General features: G+C 43.6%; 3 protein-coding genes and 1 long non-coding RNA gene across 30 annotated transcripts in view; 2 read left to right on the plus strand and 2 right to left on the minus strand.

Annotated features, from left to right (window-relative positions):
- Window positions 1–233, plus strand: part of FOXP2 (forkhead box P2) — a 554,671-nt gene extending 554,438 nt beyond the window's left edge. For all 24 annotated transcript variants that reach the window (XM_049093828.1, XM_035698685.2, XM_049093821.1 and 21 more), the window contains one exon: window positions 1–233. This exon is cut by the window's left edge and continues 3,777 nt beyond it. The gene's annotated coding sequence lies outside the window, so the exon portion shown is untranslated.
- Window positions 1–5,563, minus strand: part of LOC112670784 (uncharacterized) — a 9,338-nt gene extending 3,775 nt beyond the window's left edge. The window contains exons 1-2 of one of the 2 annotated variants that reach the window (XR_003143224.3): window positions 4,322–5,563; window positions 2,688–2,776 (exon numbers count right to left, since the gene is read on the minus strand). This is a non-coding gene — a long non-coding RNA (uncharacterized LOC112670784). The remainder of the gene's footprint in view (window positions 1–2,687; window positions 2,777–4,321) is intronic. The other variant, XR_003143225.3, reaches the window with a different exon arrangement.
- Window positions 5,564–6,579: 1,016 nt separating this feature from the next.
- On the minus strand, window positions 6,580–17,340 carry LOC112670848 (uncharacterized). The gene is made up of 5 exons (XM_049093438.1): window positions 17,272–17,340; window positions 15,714–15,809; window positions 10,873–11,002; window positions 10,150–10,671; window positions 6,580–7,227 (listed from the first exon to the last, which is right to left on the minus strand). Exons 1-4 carry the CDS (start codon window positions 17,338–17,340, stop codon window positions 10,163–10,165), a joined length of 804 nt encoding a protein of 267 aa, XP_048949395.1. The 3' UTR covers window positions 6,580–7,227; window positions 10,150–10,162.
- The window catches only part of MDFIC (MyoD family inhibitor domain containing), a 291,855-nt gene continuing 280,377 nt past the window's right edge, over window positions 10,578–22,055 (plus strand). The window contains exon 1 of one of the 3 annotated variants that reach the window (XM_049093830.1): window positions 10,578–10,716. The gene's annotated coding sequence lies outside the window, so the exon portion shown is untranslated. The remainder of the gene's footprint in view (window positions 10,717–22,055) is intronic. The other 2 variants (XM_035698709.2, XM_049093831.1) reach the window with 2 other exon arrangements.

Consider the following 22,055-nt stretch of genomic DNA (forward strand, 5'->3'; position numbering starts at 1 on the left):
GGAACACGGCTTACCCTTGTTATTCCACTAGTTCAGGTTGCAATGAAAGGTGTTTTGTCCATGAACACTTGGCAAATCTTACTTAGCAAAAAAGAAGGATGTACATTTTCCTATAGAATTAATGTATGAACAGTGTGTCACTGCTGTTGGATGTAAAAATGTATATGAAACCATTTCATTCACTTGATTACATTTCTGAAGTATAAATAAAAAATCTAATTCTTTTGGACCCATTTATAACCCCTAGGATTTTATTCTTTCGGAGAGACCATTCTTCCCCGCCAGAGCCAAGCCGTAAATTTGTGTACTCCTGTCCCGCAATTTGTTTAAAATCATTTCCTTAGGAATTGGGGATTCATAAACCAAACTGTACTCAAACTTAGTCAATAAAACTGGGGGCTGCTTGTCAAACACATTATGTTACAAACTATCTTCACGTTCAAAAATTGGCTTCCTCACATAATCATCTCATGTTTTCATGTTTTTATTCTAATAGAAGTTGACATCATCACTTCTGAACATTTAAAAAAAAAAAGAAAAACATGATTACTGTTTGTAACTTTATGACTCTTTTTTACTATATCATTTACTTGGCTCCAAATACCAATCACAGCCATGGATTCCACTGAGGGCTTAGGAGCCTGCAAGGGACAGAGTCAGTAGCTTTTTAAGGGAATGCTTCTTATGCCTCCAGGGATCAATCCTGACCTTGATTAGGGGTCAAAACAGGCAGGACAGGGCCTCTGCAGAAGAAAGTTTGCCCTTTTTCTCTAACTTCAATATATATTGCTAGATCTGTCCTAATCTGAAATAAAAGGAAAACGAGTATGTTGAGTATATTTTTATTTTATGCATACTTTAATGTTTTCTGTCACCCAGTGAGAGAGTACCTTGATTAAGAAGCTTTCCGCAAGATAAAAAATTGTTTCAATAGAAACATGAACATGGGATTAATTTTCCTGAAACTTAGAACTCAGTTTTCACTCTCAATTAGTTGAAAGTAAATGAATACCAACTTGCCCCCGCCAAGTATATTTTGTTAACTTCCTTAAGGCTCTATAACAAGATACAAATCCACTCCTTCCACTCTCTATGCTCTAATGTAGGGAGAACAATTCACAGATTAAAACCAGCAATTAAAAGAAGAAGTAAAACTTACTCAACAAATGTTTTGTACTTAATTCTAAATGCAAACTCATGTCACTCTATAGCTTAAAACACTGTGGTACCCAGATACATTGAATTGCATCAGTGCAGGATTCAGCTGCCTTGTAAAAGACTGGTCACTAAATTATTTTGGATTTTTTAAAAGTTAAAAACAACAACGACAATATGGCAACCTAAAGCCTAACTAAACAGAAGAGAAATACAGACGGCAAGTCACATTCTAACCATTTTTTCCAAGCAAGAGAAATGAAATCTAAGTATCCATATCTCTACTATTTCAAATCTTTTATAAAACGATAGTCAGACAAATTCTAACATTTAAATGCCAATGACAGTAAAGAACCTAAGCTACATCTCTTCACCATTGGCAGTTTTAAAATTCCACACAAAAATGTTTAAACACCAGAGTACAAGATTTTTGAGACGATAAAGTATGGCTTTACCCAGAAGTTGATATAATATCTCCTTGACTGTCTTATGTTCAGTCACCAACAACACAGGCTAAGAGGAACAATGTGACACCCAAGTAAATGGAGAGATCAGTAGTAGGGAGTTTATAATTTTCTGGCGAACTTGCATCTTGCATTGATGCTGATGTGTTAAGCCAACATACGCACATGTGAACATGCGCACATGCATACTTCAGAAATAAAACCTTAACTTTAAGCCTTAAATGTATAGTGTTGATTTCACACTCTGCTGTGAAGGTTTACTTGAGAGTCTTTGAGGTTTAAATACTTGATCTTCTATACTTGAAGCTGATCTGACCTTCTAAATTCATAGGTCTTTAGTTTCCAATGCTCCCGCAGAAAATAAAAACATCTACATAAGACAAATGATTGTCCCTGTCTTCCTATTTGAGGATCAGGGAAGTCAAAGGTTTGACAGAGAACATTCATGTGCAGAGGGTAGGTTGTGTAGAAGAAGAGAGAAGGAAAAGTTACTAAAGGAAATGTGCCTGCTATGACCTGCCATGATATGTCACAATTATGAAACTGAAGAGGTCATCACTTTGAAACTTGACTAGCTCTGTGATTCTCTTCTCAATCCCTTGCAGATAGATCCCATGTGTTCAGTAACAATGTGCTATTACCCTGGGGTGACTGCACAGAGCAGCTCGTGGGTTCCCATAATCCCACGCAGGGATGCTGATCTGAAGCAAAGCCCCCAAGCCACTACTCTCTTCCTACCTTCGAAGGCAAGCTACAACCTTGGTATCGTGTGGCATGTGACACATGGGAGGGAACACCTGACCTGTCTTCCCGCTTAATTCTCCTATAAATATATTTAAATGAAGCTATAGAAAATGCAACATTTATTATAAGTCCTTGTAGATGAAATGTGCTGGAAAAAATTAACAAGAAATCTAGGGGGAAAGTTATGAAATTCAAAAGTGGCATTTTTCCTAATATACAGGAATTGTGATCGTATATTCCTATAGCCTCCACAGCCAAAAAATACAAGCTTTGCAAGAAAGAAAATTTGAAAACTTTTTTTCAAAAATCTGAGTGAGCACCAACCTGAAAGCCCTTGGAAATGAGCTCTGTACTAGCCGGTAAGTGTTCTATTTGGTACCCTTCATCAGAGAAAGGAGAGCAAAACAGCTAATCTATAAGAAATCAAATCAAAAGAATCTCAATAGAAACATTTCATTTGTAGACATTGGACCTAGACGTTAAAAGTCTTGTAATAATATTGAAAGCTCGCTACCAATGCCACAAGTTGATTTATAGTTGGCTTCTTTGGTAATAGGGATTCGTTCAAAGTTGATAAAAAGGAATAAGATTGCATAGAATTAAATGAATTTTAAAATACTTCTATAGGTCAAACTGGTTTCCCAATAGCCATAAAAATCTCTGTGAGTCTCATCAGAGAATCCAACATTTTGGTGGTTTCCAGTCTCTGACACCTGGTTCTCACGTTTATTCTCCTTATCTGGCACTGTTGAGTGTTGATTTACTATTTACCCTGATACATAATTGGTTATGTTGGTTTGTCGATTAAAAATTTGACAATATTTATTACACCTTTCATTTTTCCATCATTTTATAAATAATCTTACAGTAGTTTCTACCACAAAAGGGAAATATTTTATTAATTTTTTTCTCTGCATACATTTAAAGTTGTTATTATTGGATAATGTGTACTGTCATTCTGCTGAAGGAACCATCTAGGCAGATAACCATTACTATCTCAATTTTCTAAGGACATTCTGGCACTACAACTGTTATTTCTAGCATTTAAAAGGATCACTTGAAGAGCACATATAATATATAAAATTTAAGAGAGAGTCACATTGAGATCAGGCATCAAAAAGAGGCTTCAAGCACCTTGCCGGAAGTTAATAACGTATCAGGATATATTTCCAAGACACCTAAACAAAATCAGGAGGAAAAAGTTTTTATATTGTATGCCAGAGAACCCAGGAATTATGGCTTGAACAAAAGAGAATTCACTTTCTATAACTTAGCTTTCTCACAAAGTGATTTTAAAGCTCACCAAAAAGCTGATAGGTAGCAACCTTATATTTAGCAACCACTGTAACTATTTTCAAAGATGGATTTTGTGAAAATAAACTTTACTTTCCCTCAGGGCCACAAAAACCATCCATTTACTTTTTGACTTTTAGGAAAATACAACCAGTATTGAATTATTCAAAATTTTCTTGACTGAGCCCTTTCTCATGCAAGAGGCTTCCTATTATAATCCTTTGGAAAGAGAGCGTGTTGGTGGGAGCAAACCAGCTGAGGTGCGTCACTCCATACACTGTCTAAGGGAGTGGGATTGAATGTAGGATCTGGACCTGAAATGGAAAATTGGTTTCATGTGATTTGCCAACTGTGATTGCCTCACACTGACTACTTGGAGTACCTGGCACCTAGTAGAAGTTCAAATAAATACCTGGTGATGGATATGAGACCATATCTTCACTTTATAAGAAAGGTGCCGTTGGGCAGCCCTGGTGGCACAGCGGTTTAGTGCCGCCTGCAGCCCGGGGTGTGATCCTGGAGACCCAGGATTGAGTCCCGCATCGGGGTCCCTGCATGGAGCCTGCTTCTCCCTCTGCCTGTGTCTCTGCCTCTCTCTTTGCTCTCTCTGAATGAATAAATAAATAAATCTTTAAAAAAAAAATAAGAAATGTGCCGTCATCTACCAGTAACTTCTGTCGTGAGAACGGAAAAGGGAGTAGCACATGAGGTCCGTGGATGTGCCAATCCATGTTTGGTTCACCAATGGCAATGAGCTCTGAAAAGTAGTCACCTTGTGGGCCAGAACCAAGAGGGTTATCAGTGAGTGGGATCAACGAATCGGAAATAATTTCAGATTAGGATGTTCAGCATTAAACCAGGATAAGGGAAAAGTATAATCAGTGAGGCTATTAAATTTGGTGAATTTCTGTCAGCCACAAATCCCAAAACACTGTCTCTATGCTTGGTAGGTACTTGAGGACCACCCAAATGATTTCCATTCATTAGAGAATTGAGACATATGCTCCGTGACACGTGGGAGGGGCTTTCATAGGAGCCTGAAGTTTGATGGGTCTGGACTTCTGGACAGCTTCCTTGTCATTTGTAGCCAAGCCTTTGGATTGCTCAGAGATACGTTTGCTATATAGAAGTGAACTTTTGTTTAAATGTATCTTTCTCTCAAAATCCTTAATGTAAATAGTTCCAGCTCGAACAACTTCTCCTTCTCTAGGAGTCCTACGTGAAGGGACTTGGAAGACCGATGTACATGAGAAGCCCAGAAGCACTGTCCTAATGAAAAGTTTCACTTGACCTTGGCCTTGTTGATCTAACCATATTTCTCAGACCCCACCTGGATGGAGGAGAGGTAAATGACATGTATCCTCTGGATACCATCCCCTCTATTCCAGTCTTTGGAACTCCATTTCCTGAAGCCTTTGCTTTTATGATTGTGGAGAACACCATGTAGCTCACAGGACCTCACAACTGGCCATGCCAGTCCCCACTTATCAACACACAGGCTCTGTGCAACTTCCCCTGTGCTGCCTGATTAGACTTTCCTCCTAACCAAGAAACCAAAAGTGACAGTCACAGGAAATCCATATCCAACAGACAGAATAAACTCATTTTTAACCCTCTCACTGGACTGTGCTAGGGCAATTATAATTTAAGAGGAACTTCTGACTATGGGTGATGATTGACATTAGGGTTCCCCTAGGAGTAGGACTTTCTACGTCCTCACCATCCCAACATGGGTTCCTCAAGTTAGTTAGGTGGTATTAAGGTGAAGGGTTGGCAAGGATTTGTTTCCTTGAAAGATGCAGGATTAGGAATTTGATTTCATCGGGCTCTCAGTGTAGTTGTCCAAACATGTTATTTATATTTCGGAGTTGTATTTCTTTCCACCAACCTCCCCCTGCTCTCCCAAAAAGGTGTTCATTATAGAAGGACTTCATAAAATTCTGTATACCTTTAGTGCAGATCCAATTTGTAATATCCTTTTCTGGATACAGAACTGTGGGATGTGAGCATGCTCTTAGACTCAGGAATTGCGTAGGACCTTATGGAAAACATTAAATCACAAAATCTGAAATAGCAACAAAAGAAAAAGTAATTGGGGGACATAAAGAGCATTTCAGGCCTAAGGGGTAGGTAGCAAACTGCCACATAATTTTTTCCTGTTGCCACTTTTTGAAAAAGCATAATAGGTAGAAGAAAATCATTGGTCTCATTCAACTTGACGCATCTTGTTCCAAAATTGGTGTGTAATCAAATCAAACCCATGACACATGAACCTGTGAGGAGGAAGCTAGCCTAGCACATGGCTGTGGAAGGCAGAGGACTAGGTCTTCTTCCCATGATTCTTCACTAACTCAGTGAGTTGCCTTGAACAGATTCCTTCTGTGTCACAGTTTACTCATATATTTAGAAAAAGTATTTCAACCCCTGTCCTTGAAGGTCTCTTTCAGCTTCACTGTAATCTGATTCACTCTCTTAAAAATCTAAACCTGGGGCATCCGGTGGCTCAGTCAGTTAAACATCTGACTCTTGACTTTGGCTCAGGTCATGATCTAAGGTTGTGAGATCGAGCCCTAAGTCAGGCTCCACACATGCTTAAGATTCTGTCTCCCTCTCTCTTTGCCCTCTTGCCTCTCACCCTCTCTAATAATAATAATAATAATAATAATAATAATAATAATAATAAACTGGATAACTGAATTTAGTAATCATGGTCTAAGTAATTATTTTTTCAATAGGTCAACAAAAACCCAGCAGACGTGTGCAGCTTTCAAGAGCTAACCAATACTCGACTTCAGTAACTAATGAGCCATTTTGTCCTGATTGGGATAAGCTGGCTTGAATGAGGTGACTAGGTGACTCAGAATCACAAATTTTGGCTTCAAAGCGTCACCATTAATTGGCTGTACAGCTGTGGATCATAGTTGCTGGCTGTGTCTTTTTGCATTGAAAGTGCCGTGGGGAAGACAAGGAACTAGATAAAGAAGTGGAGGAGAAACTGAAAGCAGGAGCAGCAAGTCATCGCAGGCTGGTCGGAGTAGATTCAAAAGCCATCTGCAGAAGCCTCAGGGTTTCATGGTTCAGTAGGTCAGGTTCACGAACTGTGGGATGAGTGTGATAAACATTCCTACCTCCCAGGGCTTTGTGACAAAAGACCCAGTGCATCCACTCACTCATTTATTCAACAAATATTTATTTGGCATCAATGAGAAACCAGACCTTACCCTAGGCCCTGGAGAGCACAGCCATGAACAGAGTCCAAGAGATCCCTACTCTCAATGAGCCTGCATCCTATTTACAAGAATATATAATAGCCTATTTATGCAAATAAAGTGACCATAAGTTCTTCCAGCACATAAGAATTGCTCCGTGAGTGTGAGCAGTATCATTGTTGTCGCTTTGTGGCACTGAAGAAGTAAATAACGTTTTAAAATGTAGTCATCAGAAACTTCTTTGAATAGGATTTGAATCTTCAATATCAATTCTTTATTTTTTTCCTCCATTGTTCTTTTTCTTTTTAATTCTCTGTGGTTTGGTCTCATTAAATATATCCAATTCTTGGGTTGCCTGTCAACTGACAAACAGGTAATAAATTTGCAAATAAATTAGCAAATGACCTGAATCTAGGGGTGCCTGGGTAGCTCAGTCAGTTGGGCATCTGCCTTCAGCTCAGGTCATAACCCCAGGATCCTGGGATTGAGTCCCACATCAAGCTCCCTGTTCAGTGGGGATTCTGCTTCTCCCTCTACCCTTCTCCCCTGCTCTCTCTCTCTCTCACTCTCTCTCTCAAATAAATTAATAAAATCTTTTTAAAAAAGACCTGAATCCAAAGAAAAAGGGTTACAAATGGAAATTAGGTTGAAGAAAATATAGTAGTATCACCTCACCCTTCCTGAAGGTGATGGGGAGGGGTGGGCCATTGATTCTCTTTCCGATCTGCTGCCATGCTGATACATACCATGCCCCACTGAGCTTTCTCTTCCTTTTTTCAAAAGTCCAGTTGGGAAGCCAATATAAAACATTAACCCTTTCTCTTTGGAAGTGCTGCCCTATTCAAAGCATATTTAATGGGGACATAGGCTGAGCCCAGAGGCTCAGATCCAGTCAAGGAAAAATACTGAGTGATGAAGACCTCAACTAAAACAGAGTTTAGGATGAAGATGAAGGAATAGGTTAAAATATATTTAGCAAGTAAAATCTCCTCATTCACAGCCGTGCTGTCTGGTTGGTAGGATCAAATGGCTGGGAGGAGGTAAGTGGCCAGGGAATGGTTCTGAAAGGGTTGAGGCAGGAAAGGCAAGAAGCTCCAGCTCTTACTTGCTTTGAAGTTTCATTCTGGCCCTAGCTTATGTATAAGTTGACTATTTTTTAAAGGGAGGAATCTTTTGGGGAGGCATCCCTTCTGTATTCCTTTCCAAAAAATAACAATCAAAAAGCCTCTCTATTCAAAGTGGTTGCTTCCCACTCCTTCCACCAAGCCTGCATGCTCTACTGTTCCAGCTTCTTAGTACCATCCGCGGGACTTCAACAATCCCACCCTGTGTAGCTCAAATCGTGTCTATTAAAAACATTATCATATCCGTTTCCCTAAGAAACATAGGTTGGTAGGCCCATCCCAAGTTTTCCCCCAAAGCAATTAGCCCTTCTCTGCCTTCTCTACCATTTCTAGCCAGGAATCTGTCTTGAGTCCAAGGTCAGCATAACCTTTCTCAAGTGTGAGTCGGGAACCAGACCTTTCAGTTCCCCGATTTCAGGCGACATATTTGAAGGTTCTTGGCATTGTCTCCCAGAAGCCCCCTTAGTAGGTGTGGGATGAGAAGTCGGCAACCTCCCCATCTCTCCTCCCAAAAGGCAATAGCCTCCTCGCAAAAAAATCTTTACAAACCTCCCACTGAGCACTTCAACTTGAGCATCCTACTAGAGGAGCACATTGGCAACCTTAACAAACATGGAGATTCCTAGTGGAGGAACTGATTGTGGAAAGAGAGTCCTTTCAGGAACACAACTGAGGACAATTCGTAGTTTATTTTTTTATTTTTTTAAAGATTTACTTATTTATTCATGATATATATATAGAGAGAAAGAGACACAGGAGGAGGAAGAAGCAGGCTCCATGCCAGGAGCCCGATTGGGACTTGATCCCGGGTCTCCAGGATCGTGTCCTGGGCCGAAGGCAGGGGCCAAACCACTGAGCCACCCAGGGATCCCCCAATTTTGTAGTTTAACCCACTTTATACACACGCGGCGGGTGGAGTCCCAGAGCCCTGTCACGGAGCCTATCTGCTTTTCCTTCCCAAGCTTTGCCTGCCTCAGGGCCTCATCGAACTTCTCAACCTCTCAGATAACACATGGTCTGGGGTAGGAAACAACTAAGGACAAGCTCTTCTGGCTCCGTATCCAATCAATTCCCCAGGAAAACACGAACCTGAATCCGGTCAGTCACCCGCCTCGAGTCTGTTTCCGAAGCCCTCTGGGATTGCAGACCCCGCCCACCCCCTACACACACTTCCTGACATCAGGAGTCACAGCCGTTGGTGGCTTTTATCCTTGCCCCACGGTTTCCCCACCGTGCCTCCGTCTGTTCGTGGGGATGAGGTGGGTCCTGCCTCTGCTTTCCTTAAGAGTGATCCTTTGGGTTTAGGGTTGCCCTTTGCACTCGTAGGTGATGTGCATGGTTGGAATACCAGCCACGGGCCGGGTCACCTGTCAGCCGCCGCCGGTGCGGCCTGGCCATTTAGCCCAGGCTGTGTCGTGTGAAGTTGAAAATGCCCCTGCGCAAGGCCTGGTGATAACATGTCGTCACTCTGGCTCCAAAGACAAGAATATGATGTGAGAGGGTGAGCCGAGAGGAGCAGCGGCGGCGTCTGGTGGAAGCCGGGGCTCCCTCCGCGCGAGCGCTCCCTCCTCCCTCAGCTGGTCTCTGCGCTCCCACAGGCCAGGCCTACACCCAGGAGAGAACGAACGCTCTAGGGAGGGGGAGGGCGGAGGGGCGAAGGGGGAGGGAGGGGAGGAGAGGGAAGGGAAGGATGGGGAGGGGGAGGATGGGGGAGGGGAAGGAGGGGGAGGGGAGAAGAGGGGGAGGGGAGAAGAGGGGGAGGGGAGAAGAGGGACGGGAAGGATGGGGAGGGGAGGAGAGGGACAGGAAGGATGGGGAGGGGAAGGAGGGGGAGGGGAGAAGAGGGGGGAGGGGAGAAGAGGGACGGGAAGGATGGGAGGAGAAGGATGGGGAGGGGAAGGATGGGGAGGAGAGGGGAGGAGAGGGACGGGAAGGATAGGGAGGGGAGGAGAGGGGGGAGGGGAGGAAAGGGACGGGAAGGATGGGGAGGGTAGGAGAGGGGGGAGGGGAGGAGAGGGACGGGAAGGATGGGGAGGGGAAGGATGGGGGAGGGGAAGGAGGGGGGAGGGGAGGAAAGGGACAGGAAGGATGGGGAGGGGAAGGAGGGGGACCGGACGGGAAGGAGGGGGGAGGGGGGAGTGGGAGGGGAGGTCCTCTCACCTGCAGTGACGCACTACAACCGGAAGGCGTTGCAGAAACTGCAAACTCTAAGTTCCTGGGGTAACGTGCTGGTTTGCTGGGGCGCGACAGCTCCTCGGCTGTTCGGCTGTTCCTTCCTTTCGCACCCCCGAACCTCAAAGCCGCGCATCCGTGCGGAGCCAGGAGGGCCGCGCAAGGTCACGCAGGTCACGCAGGGGCCACCTCCTCCGCGGCCCTCCACGGTGCGGAACCCCGGAAGAATCGGTGCAATCGTCTTCGATCCCAAAACCTCCACGGTCCTGGCAGGCGGCGCCGAAGGTCTTCCCGACGGAGGTCGCAAGTAGGTTCTGGAAGTCCTCGCGGCGGCCCTGGACCGCAAGCCTTCGGCGAGGCCCAGGCTGAGGAGAAGCGTTGGCGCCTGCGCACTGCAGCGCGGCGGCCCGCGGGCGCACACATGGCGCCGCCCGGACGCGTGGCCCCCGAGCGCGCGTGAGGGGACTTCCGGGGTCGCGCCCTCACACCAGGCCTCGGACGCCGGCAGAGCTTGTCAGCGGGGCGCCTCTCCCCCGACCCCGGCCCCGTGGGCAGGTGAGTCCCCGCGGAGGACGCGCGGCCCCGTTAGAGCCCCGTGGGCGAGGCCTCGTCGGCTTCCCGGAGTTAGGGGCCTCCCGTGGGCCGCCGCCCTTCATGTTTCCCGGCTCGGTTCCCCGCCTGCCCCTCGTGACCCGTCGCGCCATTTCTTACCTTCCTTCCGCGCTTGAGAGATGCCCCGGGACGGCGGTCGGCGGTGGCAAGGGGAGGCGGGGGGGAGGACGGGGGACTGGGCGCCGGGCCCTGAGGAGGGCGCGTGAGGGCGTGAGCCCTGCCTGTTGGGCTGTGTGTTGGCAAAGGGAATTTTAAATTTAAAAAAAAGGGGAAAAAAAAAAAGACATAAATGGGTTTCTAAGCGTGTGCGTGTAGACCGGGAGCCCCAGCAGCCCGTGTCGGTTCTCGATGTTTCGGGGCTGCCTGTCGGCGGGTCTGCGGCCCCGGCCTGCTCCGCGGCTGCCCTCTGGGCCGCGGGACTTGACGCTCCCGGGCGCCCCGGGACCGTGAGAAGTTTTACCCTCTTCAGATGGTGGCCTGGCCGTGTTGCGGGGTGTGCACAGGAGCTGGAATCCAAACGTAGGCCTTGTATTCGCTTTCTTTTTAAATATTTTATTTTATTTATTTATTCACGGAAGACACAGGCACAGAGAGAGAGGCAGCGACACCGGCAGAGGGAGAAGCGGGCTCCACGCAGGGAGCCGGACGCGGGACTCGATCCCGGGACCCCGGGGTCACGCCCTGGCGGTGGCCTGGCTGGTGTTGCGGGGTGTGCACAGGAGCTGGAATCCAAACGTAGGCCTTGTATTCTCTTTCTTTTTAAATATTTTATTTTATTTATTTGCTTATTCATGGAAGACACAGGCACAGAGAGAGAGGCAGAGACACAGGCAGAGGGAGAAGCGGGCTCCACGCAGGGAGCCCGACGCGGGACTCGATCCCGGATCCCTGGGGTCATGCCCTAGACCGGAGGCAGGCGCCCAACCGCCGAGCCCCCCGGGCTGCCGGGCCTTGTATTTTCATGACGCACAACCGCTTACCCAAGAAGCGTGAGTTTGGTGTTGCCCGCGGAGACGTTTGGGATCAAGTTCTCGCTGCCATTGAAATCCCCAGGCGCGGTCGTGTGCGGTGTCCACAGGAAGTGAGCGCAAGAACAAGGGTGTTTAGAGACCGGAGTTGCGTTATTTCTTCTGTGAAAGATACGGCTGTTTTGTTTTGTTTTATTTCTTTGTGGTCTGCTTAATTTCCGAAATGACGGGAGGCAACAGCATGACTGCCATTTCTTGGCACCCGGTGAATCAGTGCAGATAATTTTCTAATTAACTAGTGACGTGATGCGTTAGATGGGCTACAAAAATCTTAGTGGATGCTATGCCAGGGCTGGTTATTGAAAAGCAGACTATTCAGAGCCTGTGGTTTATAGTTCTCGTTCTTCTGGAAATGAAGGGTCTCTCCTCATGAAATTTCTGGTAACTCGGACATTTGGCCGTATCTGTCGAAGGCCTGCTCAGAGGGCTGTGTCTTGAGGTCAGAGACCACAGTCTTACTCCTCAATACCCAGAACCGACCCTGTGACTAGTACACAAAGGCACTCAGTGCAGTTAATCACACGTGAATGATGTGGTTTAATAGGAACATGTAGGGTTTTTTGCTTTTTTTTTTGTCAGAAGTTTTTTTTTTTAGCAGAACTACTTTTACTTACCCACCGTGTTTCTTTTTCTCTTTGTTATCTACTTCATGCGGTATTTGGGGGTATAAAAAACCAGGGATCCGTTGGCTAGCTTAATTGAAAAATGTTTTGAAAAGAAAAGTTAAAAAGCAAAACCGAACATATTGAAAACGATTTTCATACAATTTTCTTCCCTCTGTTAGTTCAGTTGTAAGAAATGGAGAACAAAAGCATTACCAACCAAGGCTTTTAGCAGAAACTTAATTGCTTACACATCCAAATACATCAGCCAAGTTTGCAACACGCGATTAGGCAGCCAATTGTGTTGAAAATGTGCTTGCTCATTCAGAGGAGACCACGCCCCAGGGCTCACCCACTGGCTCCTCTTCCCTCCTGGAGTTGTTAGCACCAGACCATTCCCATTAGCCACTTGTTGAAAACATAATGGGGCCACAGGTAGTAGTAGTCATTGGGGTGCCAATGAGAGAGTGTCTTTAACAAACCCCACTTCAGTCTCTCTCCCGTCTTCTCTAGTAACTTTAGTAGTGTCTTTCTCTCAAAGGAGGCAGATCATGAATAGTTATGTGCTGTGTGCTGTGAATGATGCATTATATTTAAAAAGAGTGATGTCCTAGAGATGGATCTGATCTTGCATTTCTTAGTTTATATGTCACATGAATGGTCATTCAAATTATAAGAAAAGCAGCACATTGGATATTTGGTCTCAGGTACATTTCCCCATTCTCATCTCCCCACCCGAATTTCATTTAGTTCTCAAGTGAGTGTGTTGGCAATTTGGAAACCCAGCTTTCCATATCCTGGAATTCTTTTCTACCTATGACACTGACTCTTGAATGACCTTGAATGTGGCACGGGCACTGCCTTTTCCTTAATCCCATCCTGAGTATGGAAGTAAAACAGGATGGTCTTCCCCAACCTATCTCCTACTCCCCCCTGCCGCCTTGCCCCAAGGAGTACAGAGAGAAGTATTCTGGAATACTTCTCGAGTATATTCTGGAATAGTTGGGTTTCAGGTATTCAGAAACCACAAGATGACAGGTGACTCTCCCATTCTTTGGTCGAATAGCCTTTAGCTACATGGCTGATCGCTTCACAAGTCATCCCTTAGGATCAGTTTGGCAGTGTTGGGATCAACTATGTGTTGGAAAGTAGTTCTCCTGGGATAATAAGTGATAAATGTTGTTCTGATTCCCAGCAGGCTACTGCATAAAATGCAGGAGATGAAACCAGGATGCTAGCTGGCCAACCAAGCAGAAAGAGTAACATGCCTTCCATTTATGCAACAAAATCCATTTTCTTTTCCCCAAGTGTTTGTTGGTTTCCTGGCAGTCCTCACCTCAGAGAAAGCTTAATGCAAAAACTGCACATTTACATGTCATGCAACTCTTGGGCTCTGTATTAGTTCCTATTGCTGCTTTAATAACTTACCACCAACGAAGTGCCATAAAACAACACAAATTTACTATCTTATATTTGCTCATTACAAGTCTCAGTGAAGTAAAGTCAGGGTGTTGACGGGGCTGTGTTCTCTCTTGCAGGCACTAGGGGAGAATCTGTTTCCTTGCCGACACCACAGTTCTTGGCTTGTGGCCTTCCGGTTCCGTCTTCAGAGCCAGCCACTTCTTGCATCACTCAAACCTCTCTGCCTTCCTCTTCTACTTATAAGGACCCGTATGATTATACTGGGACCATGAGGATAATCCAGAGTAATCTATTTATTTTAGGTTGAGCTGATTATCAACCTCAATCCCACCTACATCATAAGTCCCCTTTGCCGTGTAACCTAACGTATTCACAGATTCTGGAAATTAGAATGTGGACATCTTTAGGGGGGCCTTTATTCTGCTTACCCCAGATTCATTTTCATTTTGGCTGATAGACATCCTTTTTTCTACTAAAATTTCCAAAGGCTACCTGTACACAGTCAACAGGAAAACACATCTTCCTGCCAAGTCCATTCTTTGCTCTTTGCCCTCACCAATATCTTTAAATTACTTTGCTAGTAGCCCGCAGATTTTAAGATTCAACAATCTCTGGTTCCATATTGTCTGCATTCTAACCTCCCTCAGCCCCTTCCCTCTCTACTTGCCTTTGTGTGGGCAGTGAAGCTCTGCTCTCAGTAACGAGCCCCTCTGCCACAGAGCAGACCTTTTGAAGAGTACCTACTTTTCATCATGCCAAAGTATGAGCTCACACACGTTCACACTTGCCTTTGTTCCCTCCAGGCTTCCATACCTCATGAGTTGCCTCTTTGCTTTCAGGGGAATCAAGGTAGCAGACCTCAACGGCATTCTGTTTCAGGGGTTGAGGAGAGGCAGCAGAGAGGGGATTTAGGTTATATCCAATGACCACCTCTTTCCTGGGTTTGCCCTCACAGCAGCTGGAGGGCTTGGAGGTGCTAAGCCCTCTGATTTAGAACTACACAGGTCTGAAGGCTGAGCATTTTCTATGAAGGGCCTTCATCTTTGGAATTCCCTCTCCAAAGCTATTGACCTGTATGGCCTGAGGTAAATTCTATCTCACTAGTAAAGTGGATTTCACAGTTAATATGGCCAAGCTGATTTGGATTATTTATTTTCAGTGTTAGCCACAGCTGTAGAACTCTCAGATGTGTGCAGGAATTGAACACACCTTTAGAAATGTCAGGAACAAATAGCCCTGCCTGAGACAGGAGAGGGTTTGGCTGTAATCTTCCTTTTTGTCTTGCCTGTGACTTGCTCTATGGCAAGCAGCCTGTGTTCCGTAGTTATTTCTTCCATGTTGTTTTTTTTTTGTCAAGCTAACCTACCTGACCCGTCCCTGCGTTTGCTTACTTAGGCCATCTCTCTCTCTGTATCTGGATAGCAAATGACTGATACAAATGAACGTAAATAGAACACAGGGCATACATGCACGTGGAGTCAGCTGCACTCGCCTGTGTGGGCGACTAGAGTAAGGTGAACGTGAAGGAAGTTATTAGCTCTCCAGCAGGGGCAAAGAGAAAAGCCAGTTCTGTCAAAAGTGAATGTTGAAACAAAAGAAAATAACCCCGTCCCAAATGCTCTGGGCTGAATCAGCCTTCCTGGGGTCTTATTCTGGTTCAGAGATAGCTCTGTCCTTGAAGTACTCTCTGTTGAGTGGCACTAGTCCACGGTATCAAGTAGTGTTTAAAATACCTAGATTAAAAGCCTTCTGCATTTAATGTCTCAGCTCCAACAGGTATATAAACCAAAATGAACTTGCAAATTTCATTGAAGCTTTATCCTCCAGCCCAGGCTCGTCCCTAATGTCACCATTTCCACATTCCCGACAAAGAATCTTTTACTCTAACCAAGTTCCCGTTCACAGTTGGCAGCTGGCCCATCCAGCGGGGGAAGGTGACTTTCGTGGTGTCCTCGCTCTTACAGGGGTGCAGGTTAACATCCTCCTTGGGCAACGAGGGGACTAATATTCTGTTCTTTTTTCAAAGCTCTGAAGGATCAATGTGTGAGATGTGATACTCAAATTGATGCTATTCCTGTCCTGAAAGCATTAACTCCAGTTCCCTTCCCCGTGGAAGAGGTGAGGGGATGTGCCTCTTGGTTCAGCATGGCCCAAGTAAATAGTTTTTGTCAAATTTCAGCCTGAAATGCATTTGTGTTCCAATTAAAGCAGGCAGTGGACCTTCTTAGAGGTTCATGCTAATGCAAAATAGGCCATGGATTTCAAATACATTCAGACCAAGCAGTGCAGCTGTTTTCTAGATCCACTGATTGTTCAACTAAATGTAGCCAGTGTGTCCCTTACCCTGGCCAGCATCTCACAGGGACCCCACTTCTAGTCAAGATGCACTTGGAAAAGTCCCGGAAAATGTTGCATTGCTAGCAGAATTTCTGCACCTAAGGGACAGCATATTTATAGACCCCCATGATCCCTGCCTCCAGAGTGGTATTGGTCAAATTGCTTTTTAAGGTTTTTGACACAGGAAATAGGAGGATTCATTGGGTTGTACAGCTCTGCTGCTCTCTCCCAAGCCTTTCCATTAGAGAAAGCAAGTCAAAGAGCACAGTGATAAGGTTGAAACCAGAAGCAGGGTCAGGTTGGATCTGCCAAACTGAATGAATCTGCTCAAGGGCCAGCAGTGAGCCAGAGGTCTCCCTCTCAGTGAACAGTTCTTTCTTTGGAAGGAAAGAGAATAGTCGTGGTCAGAGCTGTTCTCAAAGCTTAACTTGGCCTCAGCACCAGATGAGATGGGGTCTGCAGCTCACCCACCTGTAGAAAGCATTCTCAAATATCCCAACTCCTGGTGGACTGAATATTCAGTGACTGCTTTGTATCCCCCTCCCCCCAGCTATATTGAGATGTAGTTGACAAAACTGTAAGATATTTAAAGTGTGTGTGATAATTTAATATATGAACACATTTGGAAGGATTCCCATGATTGAGTTAACACATCTGCTGCTTGTTTTGTAGAACCTCCTAACCCAGCAGTCCCAGTGCAGTCCTCCCATGGTACTCTTACTCTCTCCTATTACTGTGGTCATTCTGGCCACTGCCGGGTGCTTACCCTGTTCTTCAAATGGCCTATTTATACCCATGACTAATCAGGCTCCATGGAGTTGAATTGACATGCTACAATGCATATGCTAACTAACTATCTCTAACCCTTCAAGACTATTTCTTTTCATGCTAATTAGAAAACATGGCCCTCTCATGGTGGGCAACAATTTTTCTTTAAAATATGTTCACATTATGTGTCAAAGACTTAGGAAGGCAGCCTGTATGAGAATTGGCTTTGTCCTTGCAACTAAAAACTGTCACCAGCACTTATCTGGATATCTTGTTTTAGACTTCCATTGCTCTATTTAAATCCCCTCCTTAGTCATTGTAGCTCATATAGAAAGACTTACCTTAGTGTCGAAGTGATGATCTTGAACCATGACTAATCCAGAACCAGAAACCATGATGGTTTGAAACATGTTCCGTTAACCCACAGTCTGCTCCTGCTTTGTTAAGAATCTACTATACCTTCATGTGATGCTCTCCGCTAAAAGGAATTGTGGTCTTTACCTTAAACCCATTTTCTATGGCAGGAACCCCTTTCATTTCAATCATATTATTGCTCAGTTTTCCTCTAATTTCTTTTGATTTCCTTTGCTTTAACAAGGTTCCAACTACTGGGTGGTATTCCTACTGTGGTCTCATTAGTAGTTGGTTCAGAACTAGAATAATTTTCCCTGATTTTTATTCTCTGAGTGTGTTTTTGCTTTCAGGAATATTCTATTGCATTCTCTTATTGTAATTAGACATTAGGCTAAAGGTTAGACATTTTCGCCTCCATAATTTTTGGACCCTTGTACCTTTGTCAAATTATCATTGAGAATGCAGTCATAGGAAAAGAGATTTTGGCCTTAGCTTCCCCCACCTAGAAATTCTATTTATAAGTCACTTGTCTTTCCTAACGGTTCTGCTGACCAAGTCATACTTGATTTAATTGCCCATCTTACATTGAAATTAGCTGCAACTCCCCCACATTCTCCACTCACCTTTTAACCCCTCAAGGCTCTATTCTTGTAGTGTGATTATGCAGTTGTTCAAATGAAATGAATCAGAAATGAATCAGGTCATTCAGGTTGTATCTACCCAAATAAACACCGGGGTAGGTATTAAACTATAGGAGAAGGTTCTGAGCCATAGATTTGCATTTGAAAATGGACACCATCTCTTTCTTCAGAGATCCTGATGGAGGAGCCAAAAATGGCATGATTCCTAATTCTTTTTCACTGTATTAGATTTAGATTTGTCTGCTCTATTTTGGCATCCTTGATCTTTCCATAGTTCCTTGAGATGATTCTCTATGTAAGAGGTTAAAATCTTAAGGCTGAAGCCTACTCCTAAATTTGGCATGCATAGAATTTACCTACAAATCACCCCATTACCATAAATGTGCTCTTCTTGACAGTAGACTGACTTTTTAAAATTTTTTATTTGCATAAGGCATAATTACTACTGATATTCAGCACCTAACCCTTGGAGTAGAAATTTTGCCTTAACATAAAAGAACTTTTTTGTGAACATAACTTAGATACTAATAGTGCCTTCAAATTAGGAAGGGAGTGTCATGGGGAGGAGTCTTTCTAGCTCTTTGGGTGTACAGAGCTGTTGGCACCCCAGGTTCTGAGTCTGCGAAACTAGTTATCACGTCCTGTTGGATTCTCTGGAGTCCAGGAACCTGTCTTGAGGAGGGGACCAAGCCACACAATTGTATCTCTACAACTTGAGTAACACTAACATAGCCCAAGAGATAATAAATTTGTAAACTCAATAAAATTGTGTTGATGTGAAGGTGTGGTTTAGAGATAGAAGCCAACCAAAAATGAGTGTCTGAAAAGGGTCATAATGATGGATAAATTAGAATGGAAAGAACCATAGAGAGACAAAGTCAGAGGAAGCAAAAGCAATTTTTCACAACAGAGTTTTCCAAAGTTGGCAGATGAAAAGGACAGGATAGGGAGAAGGGGCAGAAAATGATAGAACAGATTGAAGAATGTCTCTGGTGTCCAGGGTTGACCACTTTCATCTCCCAAGTCTGCTACCATAGCGCTGTTGGTCTCCAGGTTAGAGTTAGAAAGATAACCTCCAGCATAGTAATCTACCACCCTTTTCTACCACACAGCTGGAAAAAACCACACATTTTCTCAGCCTAGCTCACAGATACATCATTTTTCTAATTACATATTTGTATGCTATACTAATATATTATCTGCATTGTAAAACAAAAAATAGAAATTCTTAAAAATAATGAGAAAAATTCCAAATAGAAATTCTAATATAGGACTCTTTTAATCAACATTAGAGTACATGTCTGAAAAATTTGAAAAAAAAATTTTAAAGATTTTATTTATTTATTCATGAGAGACACAGACCGAGAGAGAGAGAGGCAGAGACACAGGCAGAGGGAAAAGCAGGCTCCATGCAGGGAGCCCGATGTGGGGCTCAGTCCCAGGATCCCAGGATCACGCCCTGGGCCAAAGGCAGGCACTAAACCGCTGAGCCGCTCAGGGATCCCCCAGGCAAAAATATTAATCCTGAGCATAGTCTCCTTATTTAACTGAGAATAATTATAATGTGTCAACTCAGAACTTTCAACCAATCTCCTAAAATGTAACTAAAACATAGTAAACTAACTACATATAAGTAATAAATTCTTAGTGTAAAATGCTGAAAATATCATTTCCTGATATCTGAAAAATGTAGTTACTAACAGATAGCTCCTTTGAGTGCAGTAACACATACTCAGCTTCAGTGTAGATACATATCCCTTTTGTTGACATTTGAGAGCTTTTAAAAACATCTACATGTGATTCTAAGATTTTACCAATTATATTTATCTCAAGATGTTTTCCATCATTTGATTCAAAAGGTATTGAGTTCTAGGTGTATAAATATATATATATATATATTTTTTCCTGTACGATATTGGCCAAAAATGTTGATAGACATGAATGTTCTATGAAGATTGGGTATAGAAACCAAGATACATTTTATTGGGAAAATATTAATCAATTGAGACTTTCTGCAGAAATCTGCCTATACTTTCCTCCATTGCCCCAACAAAACAAGTTGTGTACTCTGAGGTGAAATTCCTTTTAGAGTCTACCTCTTTGTAAAAACATGGGGTAGTCTACCAGGGAGGCTAGTGTTGGAGTTGCCATCTTGGATCAGGGCCTTCCTCAAATTAGTAATGGCTAGTTGAGAAGAGATCCATACTTTGTTAGGTAAAAAGTCTCCTGGTCCCTACACCTTTCCTCACAGCAGAGCTGACAGTCAATTCTCTTTTTCAGGGAAGAATGTGAATCAGATATAGAAACCATATGAACAGTTTATAGCTTGATCATCTACTCCTTCATTCAGGTGCATGAAGGCAAAACCACGCATTAGCAATCACTTGAGCAGCATAAAAGAGAAAGAGATGAACAAGCAGGGGATCCCTGGGTGGCTCAGCGGTTTAGCGCCTGCCTTTGGCCCAGGGCTTGATCCTGGAGTCCCGGGATCAAGTCCCACATCAGGATCCCTGCATGAAGCCTGCTTCTCCCTCTGCCTGTGTCTCTGCCTCTCTCTCTCTCTCTCTCTCTCTCATCTCTCATGAATAAATAAATAAAATCTTAAAGAAAATAAAAAAGATGAACAAACAGGAGACAACAGATGCTGGGAAATGGATAATTTAGGGAAGAAAATAAACTTTAAAAAGTTACTACAATCCTACAGAGATTGAAGAAAATATAACATCTATATAACAAGAACAGGCTGCTAAGAAAAAAGGTCAGTTATAAAATAAGAAAGTTGATGAAGATTTAAAGCAGAAATTACAAAAACTAATCATAAAGGTGAAAAGAAAATATTGAGCAAATCACACAGAACAGAGGACATGAGAAAGAGATACAAAATGTTAAAAAAAAAAAAAAGAAAAGGGCATCGAAGGCAAAAGTAATAGATAAAATATTTGATGCTAATGTGTAAATTATGTGTTAAAACAACAAACAAAATTACTCAACAGATGGAAGATTAGAACTATTTTCTCTTTATTTTAACAGGGAAGGGAAGATTTTCCTTTGCTTTGAATTGTAAATCTTCTAGGACAGAGGCCAGAGGAACTCTATAATTCATATTAAAATGTTGAAGGAGAAATCAGGAAAGAGAACAAGCAACTTTATACTTTTTCCATTATTTCTGTGCCTGCTTTCACCCTCCAGTTATTGAGGAATATTCTGAATAATTTCTAGAGAGTCTTTCCCTTCTATAGTAGGGGGACGGAAGAGAATTGCTGAGGACAAAACCCAGCAACTTGTGCAGGAATTTCATTTGCTGTTAAGAAATAAGAATTTAGGGGTGCCTGGGTGGCTCAGTCAGTTAGCAACTACCTAAAGTCAAGTCATGATCTCAGGGTCCTGGGGTTGAGCCTCAGGTCAGTCTCCCTGCTCAGCAGGGAGTCTGCTTCTTCCTCTGCCCGTTCCCCTGCTCATTCATTCTCTCTCTCTCTCAAATAAATAAAAAAAGGAAGAAGAAGAATTTATTGGCATAGGTCAGAGCCGAAGGCATTCAATGGTAGATGTATTTAATCAGAAATGGTCTCACTAATGTTCCAGGGGGCTGGGGGGGGGGGGGCAGGAATCTGCCATTTGACAAGACCTCATAGGGTCTGAAGAGAATGTTCTGCAAAATACCATGATCATGGAGTAAATAGCTCCAGAAGACTGGTGTGCTGGAAAAAATACAGTGAAGTCAAGCTGGAGTGAGTTGGAGGAGTCGGCTCTCCTTCAGAGGAGTTCTAGAAAGGCTACGCTAGGGTCTCATCCAGGAAGACTGAATGTTACTGGGGAGGCCCCATCAATTCAGGGATAGGCCTGGAAGTCTAAGTGGGCCTGAGACCACCCAAAGGTGTTTATGGTCATTGTAAATCATGGGGAACTGTGATTTAATGTAGCCAAGACAGACTTCCTCACCAAATAGGGCCACAGCTGTCTGAGACTCGGAATCAGCAAGAAAAAAAGACAATGTTCACCTACAGTTTAGTATCATGGCATTTGTTAAATAAAAGATTTCCGAAGCTGGGCCACCTGAGACGTGTCAGTTCTCAGTCTTTTAGAAGTAAATCATATAATGTGCAATTAGACTAATTTCATCACATTTACCT

Source organism: Canis lupus, chromosome 14, assembly GCF_003254725.2.
Source record: "Canis lupus dingo isolate Sandy chromosome 14, ASM325472v2, whole genome shotgun sequence".
Classification (NCBI taxonomy): domain Eukaryota; kingdom Metazoa; phylum Chordata; class Mammalia; order Carnivora; family Canidae; genus Canis; species Canis lupus.